The 16884-nt window shown below is 41.6% G+C and overlaps 1 protein-coding gene across 1 annotated transcript; it reads right to left on the bottom strand.

Annotated features, from left to right (window-relative positions):
* Positions 1–2314: 2314 nt before the first annotated feature.
* Positions 2315–11101, bottom strand: LOC139667528 (thiamine transporter 2-like). The gene is made up of 5 exons (XM_071547010.1): positions 10910–11101; positions 8275–9022; positions 4138–4330; positions 3042–3183; positions 2315–2449 (listed from the first exon to the last, which is right to left on the bottom strand). The coding sequence occupies exons 1-5, from the start codon at positions 11099–11101 to the stop codon at positions 2315–2317; spliced, it is 1410 nt and encodes a 469-aa protein (XP_071403111.1).
* Positions 11102–16884: the final 5783 nt, after the last annotated feature.

Genomic DNA, 16884 nt, shown 5'->3' with positions numbered 1-16884 from the left:
ACACTGCAAAAAATGACAAGCGTGGCAAGTCATTTTTTCTCCTATCAAGACTTAAAAACCTTACTTCAGCATAGATTTAGTCAAATTATTTAAAAAAAATACACCTGTTCTGAATCCAATGGAGATTTATTGAGACATTTATTGGAGACATGGAGACATTTATGGAAACCAGCAAACACATCTGCCAATGCAGTGAGATCATTTGACTAAAAATATCCTGTAATACCTTTCCCAAGCTTGCCATTTTTTGCAGTGTGGAAATAACATGGCCTATAACTTTTGACACCATTTACTCCATTTATTACTAATTTTTGGGGACTCACAGATATTGATGCATGGCTTGATGTATAGCCTACCATATGCATTAATGTATGCATGCACTGTGCATATATATACACTTTGTGCCTTATTGACAACACGTAAACAAGTGTAATCAAGAGAAACGCCATTATCAAGATATGATCAAACATATACATAAGCAACCTACACCCTACATACTACACATATGCCAGCTCATTTCAGTAAACAGCTGCTAACTGGTCTCCACCCTGGAATCTTAATCAGCTCAGTATTATAATTATCAATTATAGGTCAGACGTGACTGCACATACATCGTCTCACTACTTAAAATGCAGGGTCACTTTCTCTTCTAAAGGAGGCTAAAGTTAGACTTGACATTATTGAATTGTCCATCCATTCATCTGGCTGGCTGACTGCTGTGTGATGGTTATATATGAGGAAAGAAATGCCTAATAGCCTGGTATCATGCACACACAGTATGTTAGGGTTACAAACCACCTGCTGAGATTCACTGAACTGATTGAACTGAATGAGCTTTAACAAGGTCCCTTTTCTCCAGGCATGTTTAGTCTTCTTACACACACACACACACACACACACACACAGATACACAAATAAATATAAGATGTTGACTGTGTGATGTGATGTGACAGGGCTGGGAAAGTTATATATTTGTAATAGACCTTACATAAGTTATTTCTGTTGAGAACACTATGCTGGGAATTTTTTTTAGAAACATGTCTTCTGTCTTTGATATTTATTGTGTCTTAATATCATTCTATTGGTGAGTTACTGCACCCAGTTTAACAAAGTGGGTAGTTCTAAAGCTGGTTACCCACATTTTTTCATTCACTTATATTTCATGCTGTATGCTGCAAAATTGTGTCCATAAAAGACTTGGAGTTTCACAACCATGACAAAAACCAAGAGTTAGAGAAAATCATTCAAATGTATGTATGGGGCTATTTGTCCATGTAATCTCATGATAGGTAGGCATTGTGTGGACAAGGTCAAGGAGGTGATGACATGAGTCATTTTGTAAAAACTTAAAAAAACAAACAAAAAAAATCCCAAAAATATCTGTCATGGAAAACTTAGTGAATCAAATCCAAATGCACAGCTGTCCATGCACAAAATTCCTCCAGGCTTGGGAAACAATGTAATAGATTTTGACACCTTCAGCATTTGAACTGGTGAGGCATCTAAAATGTCCTAAATACATAGTAGCCAATAATCAGGCAATTTTGCTGGCAACAAAATTGTATTTATTGTAAAATACACGCATACAACATGACAACATGATAGCCGAGCATTGCTGTCTTCTCTCTGAACCACCACAGAGCTGTTATGCTGGTTCTATACTGTGTAGGTAGTGTCCTCTAGTGGCTGCATGCGGCGATTGCAGTCCCACAGTGCGGGTGGCAGCACCTCTGTAGAATCATGTTGATCAGTTAGAGTCCTATAGGTCAGTGAGTCTCAACCTTTTTTCATATCAAGGACCCCTAATTTAGTCAACATTAGAGCCACAGACCCCCATTTGATGAGATTTTGTCTCTCGGACCCAAATCTGAGAATATTTTAATTGTTAGATATGATTTTGTCCAGAATTCCATGACTATCTGTATTGTAGGTAGAGAGATAACAGTGAAACTATGATGAAAATAATCATTTTTCTACATTCTCTAATTGTGTTAACTTCTTGTAATGATATAATGCTGAAGTCGAACAATTCATCAATTTGCTGGGGACCCCCTGGAACCCCCTCAAGGACCCCTGGTGGTCCCCAGACCCCACGTTGAGAACCACTGCTACAGGTGACCGACTGTTGAGTCAGTCCACCTCACGGTCACTCTTTGCTGGGCTGAATATCTGGATGTACATTTGGATGCGTCCCAGGGAGCTGAGACGCATGCTTTCAAGTATTTCTGATGATCGCAATTATGATGATGATGACAATTGTGATAAAGATCCTTACGATCCCTTTTGTCTCCGAGACTCTTCACACACGTGAGCCCTAGGCCTCGGGCAGGCTGGTAGCTCTCTCTGGCCGGTCGCCCGCGGAGAGGCGGTTCATGCGGAGCGCAGTGTACACACCTCTGACTGTGAACAGCAGGCCGATGGCGGCAAAGTACGAGGCATAGACGAAGAACTGACAAGAAAGGTGAGGATTACTTGCACTGTAGATGATGCTCTCACCGAGATACAGTGCATGGCAGTTTCATCACTCAATAACTGATGAACTCATTCATTTATTCATTCTTTTTGTCTCTTTCTCTCCCTCTGTATTTCTCTTTCTCTCATGCTCTCTAAGCAAATAATGTACATATACCCAATGTTTTGTGATAAAGAATCATGTTTACTCCAGCAAATATTAATTGCTGAACTGTTCCTAAGCAAAGACATTGTTAATTTTATGCTGTATTTGCATTATTCAATGTATAATGAGAGTGTGTATTTTTGGTATTTTGACTAGTTGTAATTTTCTGCAAATAAATGTTTTGAATGAGGTTATTGTTTGAAATTACAGTCAAATAGTACATGAAAAAATATAAAAAGTTAGATTTTACAGATACAAACATAAGCTATAAAACTTAAAATTTTGATGTGGTCTCTTAAGTTTTTCTAGAGCTATATAAACAAGTAACATAAAGCATATGCACCACCTTAAGTATATGAATCAGTAAGACTCAAACCATCTCCTAAACTCAATGTGTGATTATTGTGTGTGTGTGTTCCAGTACCTGTGAGGTGATGGTGAGCTGCAGAGACTTGGTGTTGATGACGACGGCTGTGAGGAGACTCTGGAGGACTGTGCCCATGAAACTGTTGACGCCAAATACCAACGCATAGCGCTCCCTGCTCAGCTGCTTGGCTATCTGAAAACTGGGGCGCAAAGTGTTGCCTTCAAAGACATGATAACCCTTTAGCTACACTTGTCGCCAAGCAAAAACTGAAGTTACTCCAAATGCTAGCAATAGGTATACCCATAATTCATTATATAGGGTTTATTTGAGACATGTTTAATTCCACATGCCTAACCCTAAACCTAAACCTAACCCTGTCTCCGAGTTGAACAGGTTTAACAAGATGTCTGCCATTTTGAAAGGCCATGATTGTCCCTGGCTGAAACAGAGAGTAGCTTCTGGCTTTGTTAGCTTAGCATAAACACAAGTTTGGTTGTTTGTTGGTTATATAGTTTTGGCAACTACATCAATATTGCCAATAATTCTGGCACTGTATTACATAAATAGTCAGTTTGCGAATGATAGCCTATCTGGTAAACCATATGGTGTTATGCATGTCAGTTAGCGGTCTTATATCAAGTTGTTTGTTCATGGAGCTTGCTAGCTTCAGCTAGCATAGGTTAAAGCAGAAGTATGTATTTATGTTCTGGTGTCATTGTGGCCTGTATTTGATTTACATCATGTTGTAAATCAAACTACTTTATAGTACTGAAACTGTATGTCCTTTAAGCTAGATTTGTGTTTCAGGACCAAATCTTAATGTCTTTTATGTTATTTTAGCAGTATGTGTTTTATGACTCAATTTTAATGTTCTGTATGGGTTTTTTTTGTGCTGCAAAATGAATTGCCCCAGTGAGGATAATACAGATTTCTCTACTCTACTTGGCAGTCAGTGTAACAGATTTAAACAACTGTAGACAGGTTTTGGACCGACACTTTTTTGAACTATACACTAAAAATTATCCTTCAGAATGATTGAGTGATGAGCAGAGGCCAAGAAGAACATTGGAAGTAAGTATTCTTTACAATACAGTCTATTCACCAAGCAGTCAGCAGCAGGTCAGCTTTACATTCATACATAATGTGTTCTTACGTGCAAATGGTGATGAGCTGCATGTAAAGTGCTTTGAAGAGGATGACGCAGGTGTAGCTGAGCCAGATGGATTTGGTCAGATCCATCAGGAAGACAGCCCCTGCGATCAGGAGTGTGAAACCCCCAAGAACCAGCTCCCCCCACACAGACCATTCCAGAGACACGTGGCCCACGGCAATGGAGGCTGCAGCTCCTATTGGAAAGCATGGTAGCCCTTTAAATTAAAGCTCCATCATTAATGTAAGTATAGTGTTATTATACAGCAATAACATGTCAGAGAGGAAAACAGGTGTATCATTCAGCTGACCTCAACTGGATATTTTGTGGTCAGATTTTCGATTTGGTTACATCTTGAGAAAAATAAACCAATGCAAATAGAGACAATATTCATACTTCACCACATACTTTGTTACCATCTAATTACATTTGAGTTATGGGGAAAAAAAACTGTAATTGAATATTATCATCCCTTATTCTTGAGAATCCTTTAACTCCAAACAATTGTTTCCACAAATCGGACCAAACCATATGAGATTAAGCCCCTTTAGAAAACTTTTCCAAACTTTTCCACTATGAGGATGAGGTAAAGGTAAAAGCTTATTGGGCCCCACAGATATTACACAGGTGTGACACTATTAATCAATAAAGCCTTTCACATATATATTGGTATCAGTATGCACCATCAGCAAATAGCACAGTCACAAAATTGAAATTTTTAGACATTGGAGCTTCAGTAAAAGAACATTTCTCTGTCAAAACTAAGAGCATATAAGTGTCTTTTCAAATTAATTTTGCCTCTGGAGAGAGCTATGATGATAATTTATAGCGTGAAAGCAGAATACATTTTAGTGGTTGAAAATCTTCAGCGTCAATTTTGCTTCTCAAGGAGATGTCTATCAGTTATACATGAAACCAATGAAATCTTTATCAGCAGAAAAATTGAGCATTATTACATTTACTCTCTGATTTTGATATTTAACCCTAAAATCCTGTGTTTGTTGAACTGTAACCCATAACTGCTGACAGTATCATTTCTGAAATTGATGTTGCTCATATCAGCCACAGAGTGGCGCAGTGCGAGCCTGAGACATGAAACAGCTCCTCTGTCTCTACAGCCGTGAGACTTAATCCCCATGGAAGGACTGTGAACTGTGGCGGACTGGGGACAATGAATCCATGAGAAATTGTTGATGCTTTGACTGAGCTGATTATTTTGGGACTCTCTGTGTCCCCTCTCTCTTTTTGTCTTTTCTCCCTCCTTTCTTTCCCTCTCCCATCCTCTCTCTCTCTCTCTCTCTCTCTCTCTCTCTCTCTCTCTCTCTTTCTCTATCCCCCTCACTCTCCCTCTCTTTCTCTCACTTGTGGTGAGATTGTTCGCCGCGTATTCGCGACACGTTTTATCGCTCTTTCTGTAACTACTGCTGCTGTCTTGGCCGGGCCTCCCCTGTAAATGAGATTCTTGAACACAGTGAGACTAGCTAGATAGATAAAGGTTAAATAAAAACAAAACATGCGGTACATTCAATAAAAGGTAGCTGGGTGTAAATGGGGAAACTCCTGTCTCCAATCCCACCGAGACATGGATCCATGGACACATCACTCTTTATCCACTGCAATATAAACAGGGGCTGAGTATAATTGGTTCACTTTTACAGACCTGTACGTTTGCTTCGTTTCGTCGTCCATCCTTGATCGATCAACACTAATAGTCCGGCATAAGCACCACTCCGGCCACTCTGTGTATTTAAGATGTACTTAATCAATCCCCCTGGCTCTGATTAGCAGAATGGGGGCAAATGGAGACTAAATCATTAGTCGGGCTTCCACAGCAGGGTCAGCCGGAGACTTATCAGGATTGGCAGGAACCAGCTGCACAGCTTCATAGAATGGGATCGATAGTGCATTTGGTTCCTACATTATAATGCAACGGTTCAGGTACAGCTATTATAGGTAACTAAGGCTATGTTCTCATCTTCAAATTGCTGCTCATAGGATGTAATCCATCTTCAATACCAATATGAAGCGGTAGTGATGTCAAAAAGGCACATGTGCAGGGTAACAATAACAAGAGATGTCATATCTGTTCCCATGCATATGCTTCTCCCACTTGTTATGAACACATTTCAGTTGCAGTATGTGCCTTTGAGTTTTGACTGAATTTCAATGAAGTCGGTTATCTTGCTTTCTTGCCACTGGTGTTTGTCCATTGTCCTGCATGATAAAGCTGCTTCAGCCAAGCAGCCGTGGGTGCCAAAATTATAACAATTGTCTCAGGCAAGTGTCATGGCAACACTGACAAATTCCAATATGAGCTTTCAAATACAAGTCACATGTAGGACGCATGCCTCAGGATCCGAGTTTGTAGCACATGTGGTCCAGATCTAAATTGAAAAATGTGACTCCAAGCAGCTTTTTCCTGTTCACACTAATTAGAAAACATCAGATTTATGTCACAGGAAAAAATGCCGCAGCGTGAACATAGCCTAAATCTACATGTACTCCGTATATGTTGTTTAATGCTAAATTACTATAAATGGCAAAACCTTGGACAGCTCTGACCAGTTCCATCTGGGGAAGGGAACAGCATGACTGGAGCCAAATGAGAAGGTGAATGTCATTGAAGACTGTTGTGAAGTTTTTTCCTCTCTGAACGCGAGACGGAAGGAGACACATTAAAACTGCAGGACTAAAAAGTTGTGAATAAATTATGCATGAACGAAAATAGATGTTTGATGTGCAAATGACTTGTAATGACTTGTTTTAGACCCAGAGCCAAACAGATGGGTCAAGGTATACCGCAGCTCCCTGTGCATGGAATATACCATACAAAAACAATGCAACTGAATAGAACTGACTCAGTCTCTTCTGCATACACATTTGGTTTTATCTTAATACTAATGAGCTACTAAAAAATGGTGTGTTTGAAGCTCCGGGACATTAGTGTATAAATACGCTGAATATGAAAACAGTGAATTATGTTCTGCTATTCACCCCTATTTTATCATCTTGGTAATCCATATTCATACTCCCCCTATCGGTTCTAACCAGGTTTTTTCCCCAGGGGTGTTTTGTGAGTGTGGAAAAAATACAGCAAAAAATAAAATATAACACAACTCTTTGGGGAAATATCAGACATGGGCCCTACAGCTTGATTGCATGTTGGGCGGAACCATTTACAAGTGAAAGACATACAGCTGGATGTGATTTACACAGAGTAATTGCCTTTGGTTTCTGGGGAATACAGGAATGTATCAGCACTATAATCAATAAAAGTGCACTGGCTGGATAGCAGCAGCTGCTGTGCCCATCTGGGGATGAGAGCAGGCAATTAAATAGTCTAATTAATGCTCTTCTTATTGTCCAGTGTGCATTGGGGGTTGTGAAATACTGATAGTAGAATGGGATGGTGTTTGTTGATTTATTTTTATTTATTTATTTCGCGGGAATGTGTAACACACCCATAAAATTAGATGATGATGTTTGGGCTGATTATTGTTTTTACAAGAGCCTCAGCAGATTATATTAGAATCGGATATGCAGCAGTGGCCATTCTGAATTTATCCTGCAGGATTTGCACAGTTCTTCATTGGCTTTGGCGCAACAGTGCAGCAACAAGCCATTAAGCCTCTTCCGCCCTGCTGGTCCCTCATTAGAAACGCATGTTACGTGGCCAAGCCTTGTTCAAACCCACAGAGCTGTATTTCAAATTCTAGTCAAGATCCCAAGGTTTTCAAAGATGCCAAACATGTCAGGCTGAATTACAGCGAAATGTGTATGAAATGATGCACAAGACATCAAGTTTTTTTTCCCCCCACTTGATGTAATGTTGCAGCGTCTTGGGCTTTCACTCAGAGTTCACTCAGTATGAGCAGCTATAGCTTCACTGAAGTGTTGGAACGATATAGAATATGGATGTGACACAGTATGTGTACAGTATGGAATGTTTTCTTTTTCTTACTCTGAAGCGACTCAAGGGGAAATAAAAGGGGGGGAATCAGAGTTCAAGGGGTTAAAGGTGTGACTTTTCAATGATCTCAAAGTTCTTCCCTAATGGTGAGGTCCTTGTTAACAAAGAAATTGTCAATGTCAAGTAAAATCAAGGCAGCAAAAACACGTCAATGCTGCCCTATGGTTTACCTGACAGTGTGGCGATAGCGTCCACCCCTCCATTGTAGGCTGTGAAGTTATGCTGGGGCTGCATGTAGACCCAGAGGACTTGGACGTAGTTTGAGACCTGGTAGAAGCCGCACCTCCCCATTGCCCACCATAGGCAGAAGAAGAGCACGGCCATAGAGGAGTAACACTCCTTACAATCCGAGAGGAGCCTCCTCAGCGTCCTCCCAACATACTTGGCCGCGCTCCTGCTCTTTCTCATCCAGACGAAAGAGTCGCGGCTCTCCGGGTTGGACCGCGAGTCCTCACCTGAGCGCGTCTCCCTTCGAAATAAACTCGTCTTGGGCATGGGCAGAAAAAAGGAGGTCAATAGCGCTACGCTGACGGAGACAAGACTCACGATAGCCATGCAGTACAAAGACACCCCACCCAAAGACAAAAGCAGTTGGCTTAGGAGGGCGCCCACAGCGTAGCCCACCAGGATGGCCCCTCTGGCGTAGCTGGTCACCCTCTGGTAGTAGCTGGGTTGTACCACGCTGTAAATGTAGGAGTAGTAGCCCACGTCTGCTGCGGTGCCAAAGCTGTAGATGAACAAGGCCCACTGAGCGGAGTGGACGCCCGAGCCGAGTAGTAGCAGTAGAAATGCTACGACATAGCTGAGGCCCTGGAGGACGATGACAGGCTTGTACCGGAGGAAGTCTGTCACCAGGAAGACCGGGATGAGGAGAATGAGGCTGGAGTAAGTCCACACAGGATACACCTGTCTTGTCACCTGTATGGGGGAGGCATGCAGACCGCTATTTTGTAGATCATTGTGAGAGAATCATTCAAAGGTTGAAAAGGTTTAATATTATGCAAATAGGCGCAAATGGTCACAGTATGAGAACCAGTCACATTCGGGCAAAAATCTGGTTGTCAAATTCTCCCAATCATTACATTTTTGTTCATAGTTTCACTGATATGAATGGAAGACGGAAGAGAGAATTATTATGGCTTCAGCTTATGACGATCTTGATGAACAAAATAATGCATGGAAGAAAGTAGCACAGATTGTCTTCCTAATGTGTAACGTTACCTGAAGTATAAAAGTAAAAGAAGTGGTATAAAATATTTTGTTATTTCTGCTAACTTTAACTCTAGCTTAGCTAAAGCTAAAGTTAGCAGTAAAGTTAGCAGTAGCTCTAGAGCTAAAGTTAGCAGTAGGCTAAACAAGTATCACATCCAAATAGCTGTAGCCATTCACTCTCGCCAGCGGGCTAGAGTAAAGCAGAATTTCAAGATTACGTTTATTTTTGGGCAAAATGAAAAGCGAAAATATAAAATAGGTCTACATCAGCAAATACTGAGAATTTGCTTCAATGGTTGACCCCAGAACACACCCAGTGAAGTGGCCACAATAACTACATTTAATAGAGTGAAGTGGTTCTTCTTTGTCTGCTTGTACTGTAAGAACATAACACAACCCATGACCTCATTCTCTCCAAACAACACGGCCTCCACTGCAACAGGGATATTGTACTTTGGCAGCAGGCCCGTCCACGGTCGCTACAAGATATATATTTTAGGTATATCTTGCTATTTTGTGGCCACTTTTATCCACAATGCCTTACAGTGCACACCTTGTTAGCATGGGTGGCCCCGGCGGGAAAATATCAACTCTATCGTGGCAGGTTTAAGCCGTGCCCTCTCACTTAGCACCACAAGTTGAAAAGGTAATTTGTATCACGGATCAGTGAGCACGAAATGAGCGCACCTGCCACCATTTGTGCAAACAAGTCGCACTCACTTTGCCTTTTGCATTACAAGGTGATTGTCATTGCTGCGGTGTGGAGGAATTCACCCACCTCCTTCCCAATGCCACCAGGCATGATGGCTCGTGCTCTCCTGATCCCCCCAGTCTGTACAAAACCTTACTTACCTTACTAGCTTTTATTCAGCAAATGCCATGTAAACATATCTGTTGATGTTAGTCTCACTGATTTATGTACGTACATCGGTTTGCTGCGGTTGTGCTCTGTTCTTTCATGTATGGGGAGCAAATAACATGTTGGTGAATAATGAAAGAAGTGATGAATATTGAAATGTAGATACTCGTGTAAGATGGGATACTAAATTATTAATGATACACAGTGTATGTATTGGTTTATTTCAAGTGGGAGGGAAGTCTACCCACCTCAAGTATTTACAACTTTAAGTAGTATTTACAGCAAAGTCAGAACAGCCAAAAGCCATGGCATAGAGTTAGAGTATGCTGCATCTAACATATCCTTACACAATGATTGACCACCGTAATTAATGATAGCAATAACATTGGAATAAATGTGTAATCGAATCGATTATGATGCTGATTACACTTGTGAGATACACTTGTGGTGCTTTGAAACCAAGCAAACAACAGTTCTCTCAGAATTGACTGTGGATCAATAGGTAACTTGTTAAACTTGAATTCCCAAAAGGAAGGTGTTGAATAGTTCAGTTGATTGCGGATTATTTATATTATGTATATAAAAAACATGATGACACTTCACTTAAAGCATACACCTATGATAGCCTTAGCTGTATGCCTCGAGGAAAATGTTACCGTAAACTCGAATAATACCCAAATGCCTCTCTGGGTGTACAAAAGTCACATTTCTCATTTCCTGGCTCGGCACTGTACCTGCTCGGTGGTGAGATTCTTGTAAGCCCCCGTGAGGAACTCTGTCAAAAAGGGCTCTACGGGCCTCATCATGGAGCAGAAACCGTAGATGCAGAGCAGCACGGTGGGGCCCACCCAACCCGCACAGTAGGGCCCATAATGGCCTGCGCAACGAGCCTTGTTGCCGCACTCCCAGCTCCAGCAGGAACCCATCGTTTCTCTCCGGCTCCCCGGGGACGTCTCCCTGCGTCCGGGGAGAGCGGAGTCTAATTTAGGCAGTTTAATCTGTTGAGATATGGAAGCGCTAGATAAGGCCAAGGTGAGACTGACTGTGAACGTGAAGTCACCTGCTTCCCCATTGTTGTTTCTCTCCTCTGAAGTTTTCCTGGCTGGCGCGAGACAGGGGGGGGGGGGATGTGAGACGGTGAGGCTGTGAGTGAAAATACATTAAGTTGAAATATGAGCTGGTGAGCCCCCAGGGCTCCAGGAGGTTATAATAAATATTGTCTCCTCCTCTGTCTTTATACAAAAACACCCTCATTCCAACAGATATTGAGGAAGGGGTGTAAGTCAAGTAGAGGAATGTGCATGAGCGTTTGTCTGTGTGTGCGTGTAGGCGTGTGCACATGTACGTGTGCGTGTACGTGTGTGCACATGTAGGTGTATATATGCTTGTGTGCCTGTCTAGCCTCTGCCACCATTAGCCACTACAGTCCATAACAATACTAGTCATGGCGTGTAAACATAATAATTCAGCACTCGTTTGATCATTGCAATAATTTCTCACAGCTTAAACTACAATTTGAATTGTATTGGTATTTATTTTATTTAGGCTGCTAAGCAAATAGGAGGAGTAAGGTACACACATTTGCACACATCCACCAACATCACTCAGCTCTAAATTAACACTCCCCAAATTTCAATTTTCATCGGATGATGTTAATGCCCAGCATTTTGTCTTTGTACACAGCACTTTAAGCGTCTATCGCGATAACCAGTTCATTTGGAGTTTATTAGATTGCTTGGCAGTGAATGCTAATGCTTAGACAGGGAGAGAAATAAGCAAGGCAGTCATTCCCCAGATGAGAATTACTGTAGTCTGTAATTTAAAATATCCTGCAGTGAATTATGACTCACCAGTGGGATGCCAACAGAAAGCTCTGCCTCAGCTTTAACTGTCAGACTGTCTTGCTGACTTAATTCTCAATCTCAAGGTCAGCGACAAAGAAAATATTATTCATATGTTTGTCATTCCCAGTTTAACGTTCCCAGATTCATATTCGTATTCAGTGACTATGGTCGGAGTGTGCGAATACAAATTTACTCTATTTTATATATGGCCCCTTTGCACTGTCATAAGTGAAGTTTGAATGTAGTTTTTTTTATCATTATATTATATTAGAATTAGCTGTAGTAGTAGCAGCAGTGGCACAGTGTAGTAATCATAATAGCAGCAGTAGTAGTAGTAGTGAAAGCAGTAGTAATAGTAGTAGTAATAGTAGTAGTAGCAGTGGTAGTCATAGCAGTAGTAGTAGCAGTAGTATTAACAGTATAGCAGCAGTAGTAGTAGTAGTATCAGTAGTAGCAATAGTAGTAGTACTTGTAGTAGTAGCAGTGGTAATAGTAGTGTATTTTAATAGTTTTTTTCAACCACACCTGTGTAATATTTAATCTCTTGTCACTGCTAATCTGAGCAACCCCACCTGAATCTTTGTCTTTGCATAATGTACCTGCTATGTTTGCATAATGTAACTTTCTCTATGCATAGTAAAATGTTTTTCACAAAGTTATAATGGTGTTTCAGAAGGAAACTTATTGTATTCAAATTTTCTCAAGCACTACACACACTCAGGCTCCGCATTGGCCCAGGTGCGTTGAAAGCCTTCATCAACCATTTCCTCGTCCTCCTCATCCTCACATCCATTACACCCATTCCTAGTGTCTTGCATCCCACATCCACTCCTCTCTTCTCCTTAAGGTAAAAGGGTTAGGGGGTGCTATGCTCCATATGCACATACTCTTAGTCAAGCTATCTTGCAGCATAATTCAATCTAACACCTTATGTCACCATCCTCTCACCAATACTGCCAAGTGATAAGAAGAAGCTCCAAGTGATGTGGTGCACCTTTAACCCTCTGCCAACGCTGGACTATGTATCCCATAATAAGCTAAGGCTCCATTTGTACAGGTACAAAGGACTTTAGTTTTCACTGTGATACAGGTATGGCTGTCTGAACAGGCAGAAACATCCTGGAATTAAGATTTTTCACTGTTTAGCTATATTAATAAATATCAAATCTTTACCACCATGGCTTATAAATCAGCTTATCTGCTTCTGTTTTGCCTTGAGTCATCCTTGTCCAACTCATTTTCAATGGACAGAGAACAAAAGGTCAGAAGAGTGTAGCAGTATATAATTAGGAGTTTGTAACTCTGTCTTGGAATACTTACCACACCACTGTCTTTTCAGTATGAATCTTGCACAAGAAGAGATCTCTGTTAAAATGGGACTTTAAATATCCAGATACAGTAATAATGAATCATAGGGAAATGAAGGATAAGAAAGAAATCCAGACCAACAAACAACAATAACACTGTGCCAAGATCAAGGCATCATTAACCCTCAGGACTAGCTGGCTCATAAACATCTTGAATCTGCACTAATCTCTTTTTTCCTGTTAAGTTACAGCAGACAAAGACAGTCTTTATTCTTTGTTTTATTTCAGGAGCCAGACTCTGCTCTCTCTTTTATCAGAAATATTCTCAAGTCCGGCAGATTTTCTGTGTAGTACCGGGACCGAACAGGATGATCAAAGGTATCTCAGTGCTTTTTTTTTTTTTTTTCATCTTTGTCATTTGTAAGTTAATAGGCAAAGATAGTGTTAGATGGTCTTAGGATAGCTGTGGGATACCTAGACCAGAGTGGGGACCACGGGAGGCAAAGGCAGGTAAAAGTCTGAAATAGCCTGCTTTGCACAGCGGGGTCAAAATGGAGCTCAGCGTGGTGAAGGACATCTGAGGGCTGATGGCACTCTGCACCTGTGTGGCACCTCGTCCAGCTGAGAAATATCCCTGGGAGAAACCGTGTGTGCAATTTGATTTTTTTTTTTTTTTTTTTTTTGGGGGGGGGGGGGGTTGCAAATGGACTGAGATAGACACTTTGTTGAGTAAGCTCTGCAATGCCCTGGCTGACCCTGCTGCTGCGAACAAGGAGTTTGTTCAAAGTTTACCTCCCCCCCCTCCACTTCTCCCCCCACCCCCCCACCCCCACCCCTCCTCAAAACCTGCACCTGTACCGGCGCAGCAAAGCCAGGAGAAGGGAAGATATTGTTCACCTTTGTCAAAAGGGCGGACAACCCTCTCTACTTTATCATATTTTGTACGGTGCTCGCTTTACTCAGTTTCCCGACGTTACATAACGTTTCAATTAACCTATTTATCCTTTCTTTCTTCCTCGCGGGTTCCGAACTGCGGCGTGTGACGGAGCGAGCGTTCAAAGGCAAACCCAGATGCATTGATTACCCCCCCCACCCCACCTCCCCCGCGCTTCCCAGACCCCAAACCCCACCTTCCCCCGCAATCTCTGTTCCTTCCTTTGCTGGCAAATCATATGAGGCTGCTGCAGTCAGGAGGCTGACTTTGAAACAAACGGGGGGTGGAGGGTGGATGGAGGGGGGGTGGGGGGAGTGGTAGGGTGTGTGTGGGGAGGGCGGTGGGGGGGTGATATTGAGGTGTTTGCGAGGCTCAGATAAGCATGTGTGTGCAGTGGTTCGGCTGGCCTGGCTGCAAAACAGAACTCCCACTGTGCCGGGCTGATAAGACGTGGGAAGTTAGACGTGTTTTTCTTTTTTTCTTTTTTTCTTCTTCTTCTTCTCTCCTCCTTCATGGTTCCCGCTGATTTCGTTTGACAATGAGTTGTACTTTAGAATAGGGTGGCTGCAAATTTGTTCCGAGTTACAAGACAATGAACGCGCACGCATACATGCACACACGTGCACAATATATCCAACAGCACATTACACTACATTTCTTTTCTTTTTCTCTGGTTGTTCAGCATTCAAATATTTAATATTGACTTATTCATATCTTTATGGCAACACTTTATTTGGACTTTCCAGTGTTGACACTCAGCTATCAGGTGACAAAAAGTAGATGTTCATGCTCTACAGACTATGTAACCTTAACCATGACCTTAGCCTAACTCTAACCCTATTTCTACCCCTAAGATGAACCCTAACCCAGACAGTGAATATTTCTAGACTAATTTTCACACTGTTACTGTTGTTAGTGACACATTATAGTCACTTGACAGTAAGTTGAGTATCAGCATTGGACTATCCAACTAAAGTGGGGACATTTGATTCATACGTGCTCGATTGGTAAACATCCAAATCTTTACTGCACCAGCCCAAAGTTTTGAGTGCAGTATGCTGGCAAGATTTAGAATGACACGCTGTAATAATCTATCTGCAGGGGACTCATATTGATCTTGTGACAGCCAATGCCAAATTTGAGAGGCACAGCAAATTGAAAAAATAAAAGTGCTTCAGAGAGCCCCTGGGCCAGCAGCACTAAAGGCTGCTTATACTCCTCCACACTAGATGGAGCTCTTGCTTCACCCTTCCCCCTGTAACAATCACTCCTCATCCCTGTGACGCAGGGTGCTCATGACAGATTTCTGACAATTTCGACAATCTCAGCCACAAACTTGTGAGAGCTGCCGGAAGAGTAGCAAATGACTGACACACATGATGGACAGACAAACAGCGGAAATCTCAAAACCAGCTGTCCTTGCTGTGTGGCCATCTGCTGCTTTCTGTCTAATTGGATAATGAGCGCTTCGATTGGAATGCTGGTTTGATTGCTAAATGTTTTGTCCCATATGTTTTGAATTGTCTTCATTTTACAGTAGGTCTGTGCAGCTCTGCTATACAGTGAAAGTAGATGTAGCAGAATTAGCAGTAGCAGCAGTGATACTACTAATAGTTATAGTAATAGCAATAGCAGCAGTAACAGCAGTAGTAATACCACTAGTAGTAGTAGTAGTAGTAGTAGTAGTAATAGTAATAGCAACAGTAACAGTAGTAGTTGTTGTACAGTAGATGTTATAGCTGCAGCAGTAGTAGTACTAGTAGTAGTTGTAGTAACAGACATAGTAGTAGTTGTTATAGTAGTCATACTAGTATTAGTAGCAGTAGAAGGAGCAGTAACAGTAGAAGCAGTACAGTAGTAGTAGTTGTAGTAACAGATATAGTAGTAGTTGTAGAAGTAGTCTCAGTAATACTAGTAGCAGTAACAGTAGTAGTAGTTACAGTAGTAGTAGTCACAGTAGTAGTAGTAGCAGCAGTAGCAGTTATTGTATTTTTATTAATTTTTCCTTCTGATCCCAACCAATCATTATCTGAAGATATGAAGTCTTACTTTGTAAAGCCAGGAAGCCGAAGGCAAATGACAGCAACTATGATATATCGACATGCTCATGGTAAAGGATATAAATTGGTCCACAGAAACGTATAAGGAGCTGTTTTGTTGGATTACAGCTAAGCTCCTCTGACATTTGTTCACTCTACCATAGGGTAATATTTCCTGAGATTGAGAAAAATAGTAAAGATCCAGGCTTTTCCAGGGTGTAGTGCTCATCTACAGTATATGGGGGAAAAAAGATGCCTCATCCTCCCAAGACTTACCAGCGTGTGAAATATGATGCATATCTCTGGACATCGGTACATCGATACCAGTAAAGCCAGGTAGGATTGTGTATGACTCACACTGTAGAACCACTTTGTCACAGTGGCGAGTTCCTGCTTTTACCCCTCAACCTGTCAGTCAAATGGAAAATGAAAAATAACCTTTTCATCATGCATTCTGGTACGGTGCTGTCTTTGGCAGCCCTGTTGAATAACTTGTTCTAGGAACTGAAGGAATATTTTCTTCTGACATGCATAAATAGGTGATCTCAGAATCCCACGGAGGCACTGCCATCGAAATGAGGCTGG

Source organism: Centroberyx affinis, unplaced genomic scaffold (assembly GCF_046629955.1).
Source record: "Centroberyx affinis isolate AG114_WGS23_722 - 3 ecotype Tasmania unplaced genomic scaffold, CSIRO-AGI_Caff_v1 ptg005594l_1, whole genome shotgun sequence".
Taxonomy (NCBI): Eukaryota; Metazoa; Chordata; class Actinopteri; order Beryciformes; family Berycidae; genus Centroberyx; species Centroberyx affinis.
This window is presented reverse-complemented; position numbering and strand designations above follow the sequence as displayed.

Excerpts from the sequence above, each read along its gene's own strand:
- LOC139667528 (XM_071547010.1), bottom strand. The coding sequence starts at position 11,101 with ATGGGTTCCTGCTGGAGCTGGGAGTGCGGCAACAAGGCTCGTTGCGCA. Across the intron at positions 4,331-8,274 it reads CGCTATCGCCACACTGTCAG|GAGCTGCAGCCTCCATTGCC; the intron begins GTAAACCATAGG and ends GCTTTCCAATAG. Across the intron at positions 2,450-3,041 it reads AGCTCACCATCACCTCACAG|TTCTTCGTCTATGCCTCGTA; the intron begins GTACTGGAACAC and ends CTTTCTTGTCAG.